This window comes from Alligator mississippiensis, chromosome 3, assembly GCF_030867095.1.
Source record: "Alligator mississippiensis isolate rAllMis1 chromosome 3, rAllMis1, whole genome shotgun sequence".
Taxonomy (NCBI): Eukaryota; Metazoa; Chordata; order Crocodylia; family Alligatoridae; genus Alligator; species Alligator mississippiensis.
In genome coordinates this window covers 14,070,322-14,090,254 of record NC_081826.1, presented here as the reverse complement: position 1 = coordinate 14,090,254, position 19,933 = coordinate 14,070,322, and the positions used below count along the sequence as shown (strand labels likewise).

General features: G+C 44.7%; 1 protein-coding gene across 1 annotated transcript in view; it reads left to right on the top strand.

Moving 5' to 3' along the window:
- The window catches only part of TG (thyroglobulin), a 213,670-nt gene that overhangs the window by 178,421 nt on the left and 15,316 nt on the right, over window positions 1-19,933 (top strand). Inside the window, exons 43-45 of the mRNA XM_059723466.1 lie at window positions 6-173; window positions 9,731-9,912; window positions 12,983-13,090. Of these exons, the coding sequence (XP_059579449.1) occupies window positions 6-173; window positions 9,731-9,912; window positions 12,983-13,090 (458 nt within the window). The remainder of the gene's footprint in view (window positions 1-5; window positions 174-9,730; window positions 9,913-12,982; window positions 13,091-19,933) is intronic.

Below are 19,933 nucleotides of genomic sequence, written 5' to 3'. Positions count from 1 at the left end.
TATAGCTCTTAGCCATCAGTGGGCCATTTCAGTATTGGGGTCCAGTGGTTGATGGCATCTACCTTCAGGAGCCTTTGGCTGCAGCTCTGCAGCGAACTCGACTTAAGAAGGTGGATCTGCTAATTGGAAGTGCTCAACAAGATGGGCTAATCAGCAGAGCGAAAGCAATTAAGGTAGGTTGAGTTTTACTATATAAGAAAATTCTTAGCTGTTAAAGCACTTAAGTAAATATTAACAATACAGTCAATGTGTGGCAGCAGCAAGACAGGTACTCTGGCTTTCTTAGTTCTTGAATTGTGCTCCATAAAGATACACTTGTGTGTTGTCCCACAAGAAGTATGGTTTTCAGTAGCCAGTGAAATCGCACTCTTGGTGTAACAGTGTAATGATACTGTTAGTTGAAGGAAGAGGCAAAATGCCCCAAAGTCAGTGGTTGGTTTAGACTGTATTTTGCACGTACCAATACATCTAGGTCTCTCAAAAGCATGTTAATATAAAATGTTCCTTCTGTACGTTACTGCCAAGGAAATACTATAATATTAAGTGGACAATTGGCATGATCCAGGATAGGAATAGGCCCAAGTCAACCCCTGCATCTTGATCCTTCTGAACTTCTTAGAGGATTTAGACTCTAACGGCAACTATGGGTCCAAATTTCATAGGTTATTTCTTTCTTGCACTTCTCTCTTCTGTCTCTGTGCCTGAGTTGATGAACTGATTGATTTTCTCTATCGTTGCCTGTGCTTTTCTGTTCTGTGAACCCACCTGCCTATTGCAAGGACCCTCTAAATTAGAATTGCTTATGAATAAGAATAGCACCTGCAGACACATGAGCTAGGATCAGAGTCATAAGGGTTATCAGAGCACAAGCTGATCAGCAGGGGTCAGGAATAAATCATTCTATATGATAATGTGGAATTAGAATAATTTGTAATAACACTAATAGTTTTACTACAGGGCTTTTGTGTCTTTTCTGAAGCAACTGGCACTGGTCATGTTAGAGGCGGCATACCTCCAATTGTTCCTTTCCATCAGACAATTCTCTGTTCTTATACCCCATTGAAATGCTTGTGTGAAAAATCCTGCCCTTTATGCTTTCTCTCTGTTACCTTTATGCCACATATAATTCCTCTGTAATGAATGCATGTATTTACATCTGTGAGTACTTATACAGCAGACCAGCATATACTAAAGCTATCATCCAAAACAGTAAACTAAAACTGAGGGCATGGGCATTTTAGCAAGTTACTCTAAGATAACCAAGGGCAAGGATTTGGAGCACATGAACTGCTCTGTGGTTACTGCCCTTGTACATGCTCTTACAATGTGGTCAGTGGAAGCTAGCCAGTAAGGGCCTTGTTTCATGGTAAGTTTAGGAGGTTTCTGCAGCTCTTAACACCTAGACTGGTGACACATTAACACCTTTAAGTGGCTTAAAGCACTCATTATTTGCCTTAAAGTTATGCCACTCCAGGGCAGAATTATCTCTAATCTGCCTAATTTTGCCCCTGTTCCATTACCATATGGCCACTTCCCCACAGCTGTTCCACCCAAGTTGAAGTCCTCCAGCATCCCAGGATACAGTGGTACTTCCTGAGTCAGGGTGAGTGGGGACACTGGGGCGCAGGGGGGGCAGTCATAGTGCTTCACCCCCCCCCGGGGACATCAGACAGAGCAAGCGTCACAGCTCCAGAGTGCCTGATGGCTTCAGTGCCTTCCACCACTGCCCAGACCAGCTCACTGCTCCCACCACCAGCAGCATGAGGGGAGTGAGCTCCAGAAAAAAGAAGGATTAGGCCCCTCAGTGTTTTTAAGCAGCAAGCTGGTCTAGGTGGTGGCAAGAAGGACTGACAGCAACTGACCTTGTTTGCACTAAGAAACATTTTACATAGGCTCCTAGTCCTGCCCCTGCTCACCAAGCCTGTAGTGGCAAGTCACAGCTGTGCAGGTGAGGGACAGTCACAGTTTCATAAGAGTTTTTTTTGCTATAAGGTGTGATTGTTTCATGATTGTTGATCATAGTGTTGATCAACACTAAGCCAATTAACATGTGTGCAGCTTACAGCATAAGGTGCAATAAAGCCCTAATTTACCTTGCAGTACTTTGGCTTAGCACAGACCAGTTTAACTTCAGCATCAGTGTAACTTTTGTTGGAAATGTGACAGCACTCTATAGTAACAGTACAAAACATCAAAACCACAGGGCCCAGTGTTAAAATACGTTCTGGACATTACTGCAGAATACTGAGATTATTTATTTATTTTACCAAGGAAGCTAAAAGTAGGGAAAATTTTAAGCCAGGATGACAATAAAGTAGGAAATGCTCCTTATATACAAAAAGTTAGTTTACTTTTTTATAGGAGGCCAGGTACCACTTCATTCTCACTTACAAGGTGGAGGGCTGGTCCGGCAGCGAGGACACGTGTCTGAGTTCTGCAAGACGTTCAGTTTGGAAATGTCATGTGCACTCCTTGAACCCAGTCTGTTTCATTTCTGCTCCGTAGAAACTGCCCAGATCAGGGATGTGGTGCTTCTAGGTTGCTGACTCTGAAGCAGGCCCAGGGACCCTAAAAGCCCCAAATGAGCAGCCTCGGGGCAGCCTGCCCGGTAAGATTCTAGGGTTGTTTGATGTGGAGGCAGAAGTGCAAGAAAACGATAATCCCACCTCTCCCCCAGGTGCCTGTGGTGCAACATACAGAGCATCCAGACTGCCAGAAGTAATAGCAGGGTTTAATGGGCACCTCTTGAAATAGTGTCTGATCATGATTCTGAATAAGGATGTGGTTGCCAGATTAGTTCCCTTTCGGCTCCCTTTTTGCTCTTGGTTTGATTGATTCGAACGCCACATTTTCCTTTCAGGTCCTTTACAATGGATTAAAAGGAAAGCAAGTGGCATGCGATGGTAACCCCTGCCATCAGCAGATAATGATCTCTGCTGTGGCGAGGCAATGAACTTGGATAACCCTGCCCAAATCACGTGATGGGGGCATGGAAATGAAATTCTGTGTCATTCTCTTCCTCCCTTTCATTATGTCATTAGCACAGACAATGAATTAAATTCCACTGTGTTTTCTGAGAAGAGGTCCAACAAAGACCGATGACTGAAAAGTGCTAGCTGATACTGATTTCATTGGAAAGGCAGAGCATCTGCGACTGAGAGTCTGAGAGTTGCACAGAGCTTAAGCTGCCATGATAAGAAATTAAATACTCCTCCTCACTTTTCCATTAGAATAGTTATTATTGAAGCTGGTGCCCAGAGTCCCTATCTGTCACAAAGACAGGCCCTCCTTCAGAGAGCTTGCAGTCTACATGCTCAGCAGCCTATGTTTCAGATATTCCCTCTTCCTTACTTAACCTCTTTTCATGCTTTTTGCCAATAATCACTGGTTATTGTTGTCCTCGTCTACTCTGTTTCTGCCTCCCTAGGTTCTTTGAAACACTGTGAATCCTCATGCATCTCAGCCACTTAAACGCCTTATTAAAAAACAGCTGCAAAGCCAAAGGTTTCTGGATTCATACATGTTTCCTCAGCACTTAGTGTTTTCACTACTGCAAAAACCTCTCATTTCCTCTGTCCTGCAGAAGTTTGAAAAATGACTGTTTATGCTGATCCTTATAACCCATGCACTGTGGTGTATCTCAGCCCTGACCATGGGTGTGAAAAAACCTGCGCATGAAATCCAGTGTGGGCCACATAAGTAACTCATAGTATCAGTAGAGCTTAGCCTAAATCTGTGTGGGTGTGGATGGGGACCCGGAGTATTTTCCTCCTCCTGCAGCATATCATGAGGAGTCTTTGCCCTATCCCACTCCTCTCTTCTCCTCCTATATCAGATCCGGGATTGGGCTTCTCTTTGAAGAAGATCTAGAGGAGGGGGCAGAGGGGGAATCTCCCCAGGGCTGGTTCCCTTCCAGTCTTGCTTGGCAGGAAAGCTTGTCTAGTGGGTGGGTCACTGGACTGGATTCAAAGACTTGGATTCAGCCCTTAACTCTGTCTTGAGAGGGTTTTTGTTTTTTTTTAACAGACTTGCCCATGGATAGTACCAAGTGTGTGGACATCTAGAGACACATGGTAGTGGTGGTGTTTTTTTCCAATAGGATCTAGAGTGGGCTGAGTTTTCAAAACCAGAAAAGGAAGTGTGGTTCCCATTTTGAAGGGCTCACTGTAGGGAGTAGATTTTGACTGTTTTGACAAACATGAAAGTGAGGTCTTCCCAAGTGCACTGCTTTAGTTTGGGTCAAGGTCGGGGCACAGGGGTGGAGGTCGGATGCTGTGCACCCAGTGTTCCCCTCCCCTCCTTTTGAGCAAGGAGACTGGAAGAGGAAGAGAAGACATCAAACCATGGCTCCATTCACCTCCATGCATTGCCTTCTAGCCAAAAACCATTCTCAAAAGGCTGAAATAACCTACCCCTCCCTCTAGCAGAGTAAGGCATAATAAGAACCAATGGCTACAAGTTAAGGCTAGGTAAATTGAAATTAGAGATAAAGCGCATGTGTAACACTGAGGGTGATTAGCCAAAGGAACAGGGCCTTAAAATCTGCAGATCGAGACTGGATGCCTTTCGAGGAAAGTTTGCTTTATTCACACAAAAATGACTGGGCTCAGTACAAGGAAAACTGGGTGAAGTTCTGTGGCTTATGACATCCAGCATGTCAGACTAGATAATCGAATATATTCATCTAATTTGACGTAATTTGAGAGAGTCCAGAGGAGAGCCACGCGCATGATCAGAAGGCAGGAGAACAGGCCTTATGAAGAGAAGCTGGGAGCTATGGGACTCTTCAGCCTGGAGATGCGCAGGCTCAGGGGGGACCTGGTGGCTGCCTATAAGCACATCAGGGGTGTGCATCAGGAATGCCTCTTCACCAGAGCACCCCAAGGGATGACAAGATCCAGTCGTGCAAACTCCTCCAGACTGTTTTAGGCTGGACATAAGGAAAAACTTCTGTACTGTCCGAGCCCCCAAGGCTTGGAATAGACACCCTGCAGAGGTGGTGCAGGCACCTACTCTGGACTCTTTTAAGAAATGTTTGGACTGTTATTTTGCTTGGATCCTTTGACCCCAGCTGACTTCCTGCCCCTGGGGCAGCAGGCTAGACACAATGATCTTGTGAGGTCCCTTCCAGCCCTAATGTCTATGAAATCTATGAACTCATAGAGTGTGTGTGTGTGTGTGTGTGTACCTTATATTTAGTACAGGGTAGGCAGTATATAGATTGCACAAAGGGATGTATAAGTGGGACTTCAGAGTCTGTCTAATTAGTTGACAAAAAATTGATTTTTATCTAAGTTTTCTTTTCTCAGCTGATTCACCCTTACCTCATCCGAGCCCCAGGTGTTGTACACAGTCCAGAGGCAGTAGGTCGATGAATGGGCAGAAAGTGAAAGATTTTATGCTTTTATTCCATCCCTACAATTTGATCTCTGCAGGCAAGCTCTTGCACCTACAGATCATCCTGTCAAGTTGGTGGTACTTCTAAAGGGACACAGCTTCTCACCTTCATGGAACAGATCTCAGGATTGTGGCCTCAGTTTGTAGCTATAATGACTTGGGTCGGGGGGAGAAACCTACTGTTAAGCTCCATGCATAAGAAGAATGGACCGTTCAATTCCCACTCGTTATTTTCTCTCTTAACTAGTTGGAATCAATAGCAAGGCTGTGCTGCGCCTCTCGCCCTGTGGCTAGCATGTTTCCTTAGGAGTCTCTTGTGGGGAGGGCCTTGATCAAAAACCATTTAAAAGTCCAAAATGTCCATGTTTACTGGTCCCTCCCCCCCATCCTCTTTGTTCAAGTGTTAATTCTTAACACTATAGTAATGCATTAGAAAGGTACTATTTAACCTTACAGAAGATATAGCCTTAGCATATGCTACTAATTTAGTATTTTAATAGCACGTTGGACTAGATTCACTTACACATACTAATTGCTGTACTCCGGCACTTTAAAAAAACTGTAAACTGAGCTTAATCGGCTGTTTAAGCCATGTTTATGAGTGCCTTGTGTCACCAGAGTTGTGTAAAGTGGCAAACCACTGAATCTCGCCCACTATCTTTAATGATTTTCTCACCTCCTTATTAGTAATGCTAAAGAAAAGCCCGCTGGGCCTTCAAGCCATCACCCCTGAGGAGTTAGCAGAATGTAGACAATTTGGCACAGGCTACAGCTGTTTCTATTGATCTGGCAGAGTTTACTGCAGTTGTTCTCAAACTTTTTAAACTCAAGGCCTGCTTCAAAAAATGCCAGCTCTTAGCTTTCGCTTATTGTTTAAGTATGGAAAAGTGACAGAGCAATTTTTCTGTTGCAAAGAGCTCAGCATGACCACAAAAAGTCAGAATGTTTTTGACACGTGGATTCCTACTAAAATCCCCGGTTGTGAATCATGTAGTTGTCTGTGTGGTGCCACGGTACCCCGGCTGAAAATTACTGGTCTATTATGTCATGCCCTTTTTGGGAAGTATTTCCTCATAGAGCTGGTCTGACATTTGTAATGGAAACTGGTTGTGTTGGAGGACACTGATGAAATCATATCAATTTTAATCAAATTTTCGTAAGAAATCATCAACACATTTCATTTCCAGAAATGTGTTATTGTGTTTTAAATAAGTATTGAAACAAACATTTCCTTTCAACTCCTTTTGGCTTATACAGGAATATCCAGTGTTTAGATTATGGTATGTCTAGGTCAAATCAGCACATTGAAACAATCTTTTGGAATATTTTCTTATTGGGGGAAAATTCCCAAATTGGGATGAAACTATATTTTCAAAACAGAGGAACCTTCCCACAGATGGAAATCCCATTTTTCATCCAACTCTCATTTCTACATGGCTGGCTGACTCAGCAGATCATGACTTGATCTGACTCGCAAGAAAATACCCAACTTGAATCCTGACCATAGTGATCTGCTCTCAGTTTCTTGCAGAAAAATGCACTTGTACTTATGTGCAAATGTTGCATTTGTGTGTGCAAGTGGATAGTTTTATAGTGAAACATGCTTGAATTTTTCCATTTTCCCTGTACAGATGCCACTTTCCAGATGCAAATTGTGTGTCCTTATTTGCTAATGGATGTATGACTAAAGTTTCCATTGGGTGATTATTTTCACTTCCTAAATATTGGTGGAAATAAGATGACAGCTTTCAGAACAGCTGCCTAACACACTTAGTCTTGAGCAGCCAAAGACTAATCGGATGAAATGCGGGTAACAATGGAAACGTCTAAAGAAGCGGAAGGTGCTGCTTTTAGAGGCTGTATTACAGGAACTAAGGATGCATATATTGGCTGAATTACTGCTCTTGCGGGTTGTACTTGTTCATGTGAATGATTGAGATAACTGTATACATGCAGGAAACCTTAATTTCCCCCCTACCATGAACTGGTAACAAATGAGATGGCAGCAAATATAAGAATAAAAGAGAAACAGAGGGGAAAATACCACTTTTCTGAGTGTACATCCTGTCCTCCAGACATGTTGTCTTTAGATTCTGAACTCTTCAGAGCAGAGACACCTTCTATAAAATCAATCCTAGTAAGAGATTATTGGTACTATTTAAACACTTATGACCTATAAAATCTTAGGCCGCATCCACGAGCATGGACGTTTGTTTCCCCAGGGACAAGAAGTGGCGGCACATCTTGTGCCTTGAGGAACACTTGTGCTACATGCCCTCTGGCATGCGGCAAGTTACCCCAGGTAGGGTAGGGGAGGCTGGGTCCAGCCCAGTGCTGACCCCAGCAGCCTTACCTGGGGGCTTCCTGGGGCTGCAGCAGTGGTGATCCTGCCACTTGGAGCCTGGCTGGCAGCCAGAGTGTGGCTCCGGCCGGCCAGGCTCCAGTTTTGGGTGGTGCGTGCTACCTCTGTGTGCGTCACTCCGCTTTTTTGTATGTGGGGAGATCACAGGGTTAAAAAAACCCTCCAAGCTGCTACCTTGAAGCACGGAGAACAGCTGAATGTGCAATATGTGGCACCGCAGATGTGTCTGCGGCACCACATGCCACACAGGCGCTCTAATATGGACACGGCCTTAGAGTATATAAACACCAAGAAGGAAGAAAACATTGTGATATGTCCCACTGACTTCAATCCATCCATCCATCCATGTTTTTATGGTGCCGTCCATCTGTAAAGCCACGGCAGAAATAAGATAAAATGAAAAAAGAAGAGTTAACACTGAATACCAGGGAAGTCGCTCCTTGTAGAACCGGAGGGGCCCAGCTCTGGTAAAGTTGAGCGGGACAGAACAACAGAATGATTTCTATGGACAACCACATGCAGGTGCCAGGAGGGGTGTAACTTTGATGCTTCTTTTTCCATCACTAATTTCTATGACTTTTGGAAAAGCAATTATTCCTTCTGCAGCTTTTTGCACTTTCCGTATAAGGTCACAGAAAGAGATTTCCTAGCTGTTTGATGAAAACCAGATGCAGGGCATCCAGTATATTCAGTATAAACGTATAGGGTAACTTGACTGAGCAAACTTAGATGTATGTTTTGCTTTAGATGAGCCGCCCACAATAATAAAGATGGTCTATTAGATGTTGCTATTGGGAACATTTTAAAGATATCAGACCAAATTTCAGCCACTGTGCACCTGCGAAAGGGCAAGGCTCAGGGAAAGTCTTAAGTTTCAGGCTTTTCAAGAAGTCACTCTTTCCCAACTTGGAATAACTTCTACCATTTACAAAAGGAATGCAAAAAATCTCAAAGGCTAAAAAAGCCTCAAAAAAACCCCAAACCTTCCTTGAATAACAGAGACATCAAAAGCCTCCCAGCAACTGCTATTTTACCAAGACCAGGAATAAATACCCAGGCATGTTTTGGTGCACATGTCAACCTCCCCATCTCTGTATGCTCATGAGGAAGGGGGAAAGGAAAGTGGTGTACTCATGGACCTGTCTCCCCTACCTCTTCATTATTCCTCTGCTTCAGTGTAACTCTGCCAGTTTTCACCACTGGAGGGCTGGTTCATGGTCTTGTTAATATAATTGAAGTATGATCCCAAACCTGTGAGCTGGACCATCTCTCCATGTGGAAGAACCCAGGAGATGGCTTTTGGGCAGCTTCCAGTAGGGGCTCAAACCCCAGGGCCTTCCTGATCAGCTGCTTGTTGACTGGCATGGATCGCCCCAAGACTCAGGCCCTGGGCTGTCCGAGCCAACCAATGTTTGGCAGATTGGGACCGCTCCAGGGCTCAAGTCCTGGGGTGGTCTCTGCCACACATTCAGTCTTGGGGAAGACTTGGGATGTTGTGAGGCTTGAAGGCCACATGCCTTTCAGATCTCCAGGGTCTCTGGACAAGCAATTTTCCATTGTGTGTTGAGTCAGAAGCCATCCTGGAAGGGGCCTTCATTCTGGCAGTGTTGCATTGTTAATGCATGGTGGGTCTCCATCATGTCTCCTAGGAAGCAGAGGGAACGTGTTATTCCATGGTGAATTGCCTCTTGCTTTGATTTCAATGCAAGTGCGAAGCAGTGAGCAACACATAAGCACACACACACTTTCCTCAGCACTGGACCCCAGCAGGAGGAGCACCTGTGTATGACAACAGCTTTGAGGACAGAGACGTGCACTCCATCTTTCCCTGGGAATTCAGGTATCAGCCTGGAGCGGAATGGGAATGTCTCCAGCAAAGGAAGATCTGGGGCTGCATTGTTCCTGAGAGAGTTTATTCTTTGTTGGAGGGGTTTTTTTGTTTGTTTTTAATACTATGATTTTTCCTCTTAGAAATTTGAAGAAAGGAAAGGAAGAGTCAGCAGCAAAACAGCCTTTTACCAGGCTCTGCAGAATTCCCTTGGGGGAGAGGACTCCAATTCTTTTATTGAGGATGCAGCCACCTGGTACTATTCCCTCCGACATTCAACTGAAGATTATGCAACGTTCTCTAGGGCTTTGGAAAATGCCACCCGGTAAGAAATGAGTTGTATTATTGTACTTGATGAACCTGAGATGAGATAAGTTTGTGTTTTATAGCCTTGGAACAGATTTCAATTGTCTCCTAGTTCAGCATCACAGCCCTCTGTCGTGGAAATAATTGGTACATCACTAGAGATGTCATTACCAGAGCTTGGCACTATGCAGTCCACAGTCCTGCAGTTTGGATCTGGATCTGAACTTCACAGCTGTGTCTCTAATTTTGACATCGCTATGGGAATGCACAGCAGTAGAAAGTGGGAAAGGAATGATGAAATCCTCAGTGGTAGCCCAAATAGCTTTGGGGATTAGTATGATTGGAGAAATGAAAAGTTTGTGGGTCTGAGTGTGGCTTTGCACACTTTGTAGGGAGGGTCATGACCCCACCCTCTCTCCCATCTCCTCCTAGGTGGCTGGTCATGCAAGATAAGAGCAGCCCTTGTGTTGAGAGTGCAAGACCAGGGCTGTGGCACCCCCATGCAGGGAAGCAAAGTGAGGGGAAGTCTCCATGCACCTCTCCCTACCTGCTTCCTTGCAACACCAGCTGAAATCCACCCTGTTACATTTGAATGCCATATACTTTTTTAAGAAGCCCGTGCAGACATCCCTCTGCTGACAGTGCAGATGTGTTATGAAAATTTCTCCTTATCCCCAAGAGAATGAATGTAGTGGTTGCTTCCTTCGACTTGTTGAGCCAGGCTGTTTCAAGCCTGCTTTTACGGGAGCACTCACAGCTACAGGCTGTGATTTTGGCTGTCTGTGCTGCACAGTATCCTCCCACACTTGCACCAGCATGGAGAGCTCTAGAAGCATGCTTCCCCTTTCAGTAGATCTTCACTGAAATCACAGGTTGCTGACACCAGAGAGCCTAAGGGAGACGGAGCTGAGAGTGAGCCAAGATTAATTTAGAAAATCTTATCCAAGAATCCAGCAACCAGATCCGTTTGGGAGAGGCCCCTGGGTGGTCCGGGTCTGCCTGTGCATTGAGGTCCTGAAGTACACAAGCAAGCAGTGGAGTGCAGACGGCGGCTTATTCGTTTTAGTGGCACTCGGGGGTGGTTTATCCAGTGTACTGCTTCGCTGGGCTTTTCCTCCCTCCCTGCCTGCCAACCTCTTCTGTTGACAAGGTGCCAATCACTAGGCTGTCTCTGTGCACTGTAGAGAGAGTCCAGTTTTAAACATGTAAAACCATTGGGAAAACTGCAATAAACAACTAGGTACCTGAATCACTTGAGAAGCACAGTTCCTCACTGTTGTGCAGTCCTCAGCAAGGAGCCATTAAAATAATAATTAAGGTTGCTACAGTCACTTCTTTTATCCAAGGGCCCCAGGATGCATAAGCAAGCCCTACTGCACCCCTGGGAGGGGAAAGTATGAGTTATTACCTGCATTAATCAGATGGTTAAACTGAGTCAGAGAGAGAGATGCAACTGGCTGGCCTGAGATCACACCAGGAGTTGAGTGCAAGGGACAGGAAACAGAATTCAGTACACTTGAAACACCCCGAAAGCTAAGCCTCTGCTCTGCCCACTGAGTAACGCTTCCACTATAATACTTTCTTCAGGTCCCAGCTTATGCTCCAGAGAGGAATGGAAGTGGTGATCAGAACCGCTCTAATTGTGAAGATGGGTAGTTAAGGAAGAGGAGAAATTTATCCTTGGATAAATGTGTAACCCAAGGTCACTTTTACACTCGGGGTCTATAATTCTTTTGTAAAGTTCTACTAAGCTCATGAACCACAAAAAAGCACCTTAAGTGGTTAAGTTGCAAGTCACATGCACTTGAGACAGGAGTTTTAGAAGATTTCAATTATTTTAAATGGTTTCGGCTGAAATTCTGTGATATTTTTTCCAATATTTAAATTGAGCTTAATGGAGTCTTTTTAATACAGTATTCTGTGAGCTGTGAGAAGGAATGTACACTTGATTTTTGTTTTTTAAAATTAACCTAAAATATTTGACTCCTTTCCTTGCTTTACCCACAGAGAATTGAATTTTAAGTGGCCAACAGGTTTCAGAACGTTTCTCAGGAGAAAATAGCTTCAAAGTCCTGATATTTCACAGAACATCTGTTCCCACAAAGTTGTGTGCTTATAGGTTGCAGAAAAATGGTAGCTTTAGTTCTAAGGGGTGTTGTCTATTGTAACTGCTAAAGAGAGCTGTGGTCAGACAACCCAGTGTTTTGTGGTCTCTGAGTTGAGGTTCTGTGAGCTTAAAATAAATGCTGGTGAACCGATGCAACTGGTCAAAACACTTAAATAGAGAAGCTCATCTCTGTGTTCCTCTCACATTATTTTTTTTTTCTTATCAGGCACTTCTGCCAGTAAAATATTTAAGTAGTAGGTAGGTTTCATGCTTACTGCAGTGACAAGAATTAAAACCTCTGACTTTCATATCATGTGTGGTTCGTATTTTTGTGTATAATGTGTATTGGGTACACATTTAAGTTTACTGTATAATTCTCTCACCTGTACTCCGGCCATTACTCCATCTCCTTCAGACATTTACATTTTCTATGCTGAGCAGTGTCAAGCAGATGCTCACCCAAGTATCCTTCTTCCAAATGTGGAAATACCCTCCAAAATTATCCTAATCCAAGATCCAAATCAGGCGCTTTTGACCCATAACCACTGAGATACAGTCTTGCAGGATGCCATTGCAAGCTTGTTGGTGCTAAAAATAAGAAATAAATAGGATAAAGCATCCCATTAGAAAGCGTGGGATGCCCCAGGATCAGTGAGAGAGGCCTTTTGTTTCCTGCTCTGGAAGTTCCTGAGAGCTTCATCATAATGCAACATCACTGTGTGGGGAAACACGTCTTGGAATCATTTTCAGAGGTTTTTAAGTTATACTGGTAATGGTTGCCTGCTTCATGGAAGGCCTACATAGAGCATCAGGGTCTGGGAAGGCTGTGTTTCACTCCTTTGAGGTAAAGATAGGAAATGGAAGCTAGACTGGAAGAGATAAGGAAACCAGCTGTCTAAAAGAAGAAATATAGATTTTGGAAGTATTTTCTGGTTGCATAATAGTTTCTCCATGAGTATATTCTTGTTTGCTTCTTTCTCAGTGACCGTTTTATAAACTGCCCCATTATAAGCATGGCAAGTTACTGGGCTGATAACTCTAGAGGGAATGTGTTCATGTACCACGTGCCGGAGAGCTCCTCAGAGAGCAGGTAAGGAGATATCTTTTGCTTTATTGCTTGGATTATGGGATTTCAAAACAAAAATCTGCATGGTCCAAACTTTGTCAAACTTTTTCATATCAGCAGGGTCCAGGCCAAGAGATCTGGTTTTGTCTCTTCTCTGCATGGCACAAGTCACCTATGCAATACAAGAGAAGCCTGGTCCAAAGTCATCAGCTGTCCAATGGAGTTTTTTAAGGGAAATTATAAAGGGAAAAGGAGCAGGGTGGGATTTCCAAGGGTGTGAAGCTTTCCTTCATTCTGCTGTTGTTGAGGTCTGTAGAGTTCTGCTGTTGACTCTTTGCCTGACAGAGAGGGCCTCGATAATGACCTTTTAACAAAGCGGACTGGTGATGAGATTCAGGCACTGGCTTAGAAGATCTGGGTTCATTTTTCAAACTGTGCCACAGGCTTCCTGGCTAGGGACAGACATTCAAAAAGCCTGAGCCTGAATTGATTCAATCTTTGCAGGTAAGTCTAAGCTGGCTAGGCTAAATCAGTCTGTAACTGCATAGACATCCCCTCCGGACTGAAAAAATGTAGGCACATGCATGCAGTGGCTCAGGCTAGAAGCTGGGGGGTGCTAGAGCAGCCCTCCCTTCCCTTCCACCACGCTGAGCTGAGGGGGGCATAGCCAGGCCCCAGCAGGACACTCTGATTAGGAAGGGGTTCCCCCCACTCCCATCCAGCTCAGCAGGGAATTCATAACATAGTGTTTTTCTCCCCTAACTCAGTGTTTACCATCCTATTAAGAAAACAACAGAGAGACATTACCAGCTACCTGCTGATTCTGCTTTTGTCCCGTCCGCCACGGCACGGACCGTAGCCAGCATGTGGTCTGCTAGCTAACGCTGTGTGTCTGTGTAAGGCAGAGGGGTCAGGGATCTCTGTTTAGCAGGAAGTGGCAGGGGCGGAGGGATGAGGAACAGGGGGAAATGAGGCAGATGCTTACAATCTCTGCTGAAGCTCTGGCTAGGGAGCAGAGGGGAGGGGCCAACCCTGCTGTGCAGCAGAGAGCCCTGCCCAACCCAGAGAGCATGCTGGGAAACTGGGGGAGTCTGATTTAACTTAAACCAGCAAGGGGTCTGGGACAGACATTGCATAAACCAGTTTGACTGAAATCGGTTAAGTCTGATACTACACTCAACCAGGTTTATCTCAAACCGGTTTTGACCATTTTGAAACTGGTTATGTGCACTGAACATCTGTTCTGTTACAGGTTTAAACCAGTTTCTGATCACTTAAACCGGGTTATATGTAATGTCTGTCCCTAGCCCCTGAGTGACCATGTTCTAGACCCCCGATCCAGTCTCTCCACATCATTCTAGTGAAATGTTCAAGCCATGAAGGAACTGCAGTGTCCCCAGTGCGTGTTATGGCCATTCTGGACTGCAGTGCAGCCCACGGGCAGCTGTGGCAAGAGCATCATGAATTAGAGCAGCACTCAGAGACGCTCTAATATATACTAGGGCTTATACTGGTCCCAAGAAAGAGCAGAAATGGGCATGCCTCTCTCTGTCACTCCCTGGCTGCACCTGCTATGAGCTCAGAGTAACATCTCATGTAAGGGAAGTTACCTATATATATGAGTAGTCCAAAGAACTGGGACTAAGCCAAGTATGTATCCTTAACAGTGGGGATTCCTGTGAATCGCATTAAGTACAGATGCTGTATTTAGCTTTAAATGACAACAGGGTGAAAACTCCCACTAGACACAGTTTCTCGGACTGTGTTTTTAAATAATTCTGAGACGTATGGAGGCCAAGAGACATTTAATTCTGTTACACTCAAAGTACCCCCTCTCATTAATGGACAGCTGCACATTTTTAAAGTTAACCAGGTTTCAATCAGTTGGGTTTCAATCTATTTTAAACATGTCTTTTCAGAGAAGTCAAGCCAACAGCATCATTTCCAGGTAGTGGTTTGTTTTTGCCACGTGAGTCAAAGTCACCGCATTCATTTCTGATCCTGGTTCCTTCCTTTCTGGGTCAAAAGCATCACAGGATGCTGCAGCAGTCACTTTTGGGTGCAGCTGACCCCAAACCAGTGAAATAAGTATGCCAGTGTTTAACTTGCAGGTCCTGCTATGTATTTTCTTGAATCAGGGTCACAAGTGGCCATGGCCATCTCCGGTCTCTACTCTCCTGGTCCAGCAGAATCTCAAGGCTTCTGAAGCATGTTGTTTAGAGCTGTTTCTTTTCCTAGGATTTTCCCCAAAAAGGTGGGAGGTATGTGAATAGCGTTTTGATGCCAGCGAGTAGAGAAGGGTCTTTTAATTGTTATTGTTCTATTCTTTGAGCTAAAGTTGAGCCCTGAGTGCAGTTGTTTCTGATTGCAAGGCAGGGAGCATTTGAAAACCAACTCAGATCTGGGCTGTAGATGCTTTTGTAGCACATAGAGTCACTTTATTCAAAACTAGAGCAGTACTGAATCCCAAGGGAGCCATTCTTGCTTTGGGAACTCTGACAAGAACTTTTGTACAATGTTCTATTTAGTTACCAATATACCAAGATAAGAGACTTTTCTAAGGCGCCTAAGAGAGCAGGGATGCACTGTGCCAAAACCCAGCAGAGGGAAAATGGAAAGAGGTGTCCTCAAATTAGCTAGAAGGTTTCATCTTGCAGGCAAATGGAGGCAGGCCATTTTTTGTCAGTGATAGGGGCTAATTGCAGAGAGCGATAAGGCAGTGCTCTGTGTACCTAAATAGGAACTGTGTTAGAACCACAGAAATTCATGAAAATGCAGTAAACCTCCCCCCCACCTCATCCTGTCACATTAGAAATCTGTCTCCTGTGCTTGCAATAGTTATTACTTCTCAGTCTCCCTATGAGTAATAGTTTATATAGCACTTCCTGGCTCGAGGACACATTTTAAAATATCTACATAGTAGCCAATCTTCTTCAAAGCTAGTTCGTTCAGATTTGTTTTTTCGTGCTTTCCAGCTCAGCACATTACGTTTGTCTTTTTTAATCCATCTTTTGGTCAATTTGGACCCGATAATAAATGAAAATTAGTTGCAGCAAACCTTATTACCTCTTTTTCCAATAGCCACCTTAAGAAACCTGGTGCCTGACACTAGGTGGTGAGAAGATAAAGCCACAGAGTCAGGAATTTCTCAAATCAGATCTTGGCTCCTACTGACCATCTCAGTAGCTTGGAGCCAAGTCTCATCTAATGAGAAGTGGAATGCTAGCTCTGCATCCTCCAAGTGCCAGGGCTTCGATTGGATCTGACCTACATGGTCCAGGCACATCTTAACTTAGTCTTAAAGAAAAACCCTCTGTGCTAAAAGAATGCTATTCAGATTGCAAAGTCAAGCACTTGAAAATGAGGAACAGAATTCAGGTTGCCTGTGCACCTTTATTTCGGTCTCTTTATGTGTGTGCAATGTGATAAGTTCTTCCTTTACTGTGGGTTACACCAGTTGGCCCACAAAACCCCTGCTTCATTCAGGGCTCAGACCATACTGCACTTCCCCCCGACCCCCAGGTCAGTGCGTGCGTGTGTGTGTGTAAAACAGCCCCTCCTAATTTTCCATCTCAATTTTAGCATGTGGAAACTGCTCCCTACCCCAGCCCTGCCCTCAGCAAGCTGTCCGACAGCCCGTTGTACGCAAGGCAGGCTATGCTGAAGACTCTGTTGTTGGGTATGACTGCACAGCATGAAGCTCTGTCTAGCATATAATATGGGAACACCCTGTAATCTCAAGGTAGTAAAGAATAAAATCTCTGTATATAGCAGGGCTATGTCCAAATTTACATGCCCTCCAATTAGAGCTAGGATTTGACATGAAACAGCCATTGGCTAACATAGGTAAGAGACCTGGGACACGGGCTAGAACCCAGTGGCACGTCTTCAACGTGAGCGAGCCCCGTGCCCACCTCTCCCCAGAGCAGCCCTTAGCGTGGAAGTTGGGGCATTCTCATGGGCGGTGGGAGAGGTGGGTTTAAACTTTGGCTGAACTTTTGCCAGTAAAGTCCCCTTCTCCTGGGTTCACCCAAAAGTGCCTCAGTCTTGAGAAAGCCAAACAACCCAGAGCCCAAGTCCCAGGTTAAATACCATTTGTGGCCTGTGGCCTTGGCTTCTCTGAGCATGTCTGTCTCCGCTTCCTTTGCCAGGCAGCACTGTGCTAAATCACGCCTGCTTTGAGCACTGGAAGCTGCGCAACTGTGCTTGCGTGGTGCTGCACCTGGCCTCGTTAGGCAGAACCAATTAGCTCACCCGTGGTATCACAACGAGACACTTTCCTCCGGTTCAGGATGTAGCACACACAGAGCAATGCACTGTTTCAGCATGGGCCTGCCCGAGCTATTAATGAAAGAGAGACCAGCCCTCTATATTGGAGTTCGTCTTCTGTAAAATACTAATAGCAACACTGCCCTACCTCTCAGTGGTAAAAGGATAACTACGTTCATTTTAATGTAATTAATTTATGTGTTTGGACACCACATTTACAGGGGCCACGTTGGTACCTAAAGTTTATAAAGAATTAGACTCTTACTGTGAAAATGAGTGTACTGTGAAAATGAGTGTACTGTGAAAATGAGCTGCTGTACGCAATGATGTGTCTTCGAACTCTCAGTATTTCCCACTACTTGGGTCCTGAGGGTTTTTCCAACACTTCTTGCAGTTAAATAATAAACTGTAGATGGACAGAAGCTTTGGAGATGAGGGTGAAAAGATGTTTTTCCTCGCATTAGGCCATGTCTATACAGGCATGCACATATGTGATATATGTAGGCACACACACACACCAGGGCATCGACAGAAAGCCCACTCTGTTTATCTATGATATATATGGAAAATTACAGAAAACCATTAGGCAATGAGTTTTCAAAAAGTAAATGGAACTTGGAGAGAATGAACTAATATTACCATCCATATGGTAAAATTCTCTGAAGCTTGGCATGACATTGTGTCTGCTTTAGTCTTCAGTCATTTTAAATAAGGAGCACAATCCATAGCCAACTCCTGCTTTAATGATCTGCGGCAAAACTGTATAGCACACATGCCATTTTTTTGCTTTTTTTTCCCCCAGAAGACTTAGGCTTTCGAGTAAACAGTTATTCTGAGCATCGTGGCAAGAATGTGGCTCCTCAGTACTGACCAAATGTGTTTAGAGTGCAGAAAAGTTTAGGAAATAATTTTAGTTGCAAGAAAGAAATCTGAGACCTCATAAGCACGTTCTGACAGTAACGTACGTGGGGGTTTTTTTAACAGTATCGTGATTATTATATAGAAGCTAGTCAGCAACCCTTTAGACGGCTCCAGATGTGATCTGGGAAGCTGATGATTCATTAAGCGGCATTGATCTCAGCGAGTTGCTATTACAGCAATGCCCTAACATGCTTTTAAGACCCACTGTTCTGCTGAAGGTGCTGACTGATACATATCCTTTGAAAGGCAAGGTTCAGGTCATTTAACAGGGCCAGAGCAGGTGGTGTTGTGAATCTGCGTGGCTCTGTTGCAGTGAGCGGACTGGTATCGGTCTCCACCAGCTGGGAGTCCTTCCTACGGGGATTGAAACTTCCACAATGGTCGTCACAGGAATAGGCATTGTCAGTCTTGGTGTCTTAGGCAGAACTTCACGCGAATAATTACTTCCTGCTTATTTTCCGTAGTACGGCATTCTCTTTTGCTTCTGTATTTTTGTATGGTATGCCGAGGTGCAAATACCCAAACCGCACCCTGCGATGGGGGTGCGTTTCAGTGACAGGGATAATGATTCCCATAATTATGACAGAATGAAGTGAGCATCTGATTTGGGTTGAATATACACATAGATCCACTGAAATGTGAGGGAGGGGGTTTCTGATTACTAACAAGAATACAAACACCGCGTGTACAAACATATAGGAAATTAGACTCCTAGCTGCAAAGAGCTTGTTCATCTGAAACAGAGAGGATGAGACCAGCAAGTTGATCGGAGATGGTGGGTGGTGAAGAGATGGTAACAAAATGATAGGTTATATGTAATAGCTTTTATAGCCAATCAGGAGCAGTGACCGCAGGACATGGTGTACACTTGTGGTACCAAAGTCACTTGTTGCTCTAACTCCTCTCTAACAACTGTTACTTTCGTTCTGTCCCTTGTGCTAAAATTTGTTTTTTGTCGTGTTGTACTGTGATAAACTCTTTCCTTCAGATCTCCCTGACCTCTTCCATTCATGCTGCAGCTAAACTAATCTTCCTTTCTCGCTCCTGCAGCCACATCGTACCTTTTTCTTGCATCTTTTTTTCTGCCTCTCTCCTGCCCAGATCTGCCACTCCAGATCTTTTTCTCTCTCTAAAGTATCTTTCCATAGAGTAGTTGTATTCAGATTTGGGGGCCTTATTATATAACAGATATGCAGAATTTTGGAGACTTGGGTAAACTTATAAAGGCAAAATATTGGGCTAGAGTGGATTTAAGAAAGGCACAGAAGGAGCAGCTTAACAGCACCATGGAGCAGAAAGGCTCAGAGAATAAAAAAGCACAACACCAAGCTTGGAAACTTTGGACACAGACTGCGTGCCATTAGGGACTGCGAGCAGGAGATAGACTCCTACTGCCAGGCCCTTCTGCCCCGGGAGGCAGAGGGTAGATCACAGTCTCCCTCCAGGCCAGAGGAGGACTCTGGGACCTCCTGCTGTGTCCAGCCAGGGGCATGGACCAAGGTGGTCAAGGGCCCCAAGGCCTGCCGCACCAAGGCCCCTCCCCCACCAGAGCTGAGCAACAGGTACACACCTCTTGCTGCCCCAGCAGAGCCTGCTGAGTTGCCGGCCCCCACAGGCAACATGGGCCCCACTGCAGCTCCTGCCCCTGCTCTCCCCAAGACAAAACGTAAGGTGTTT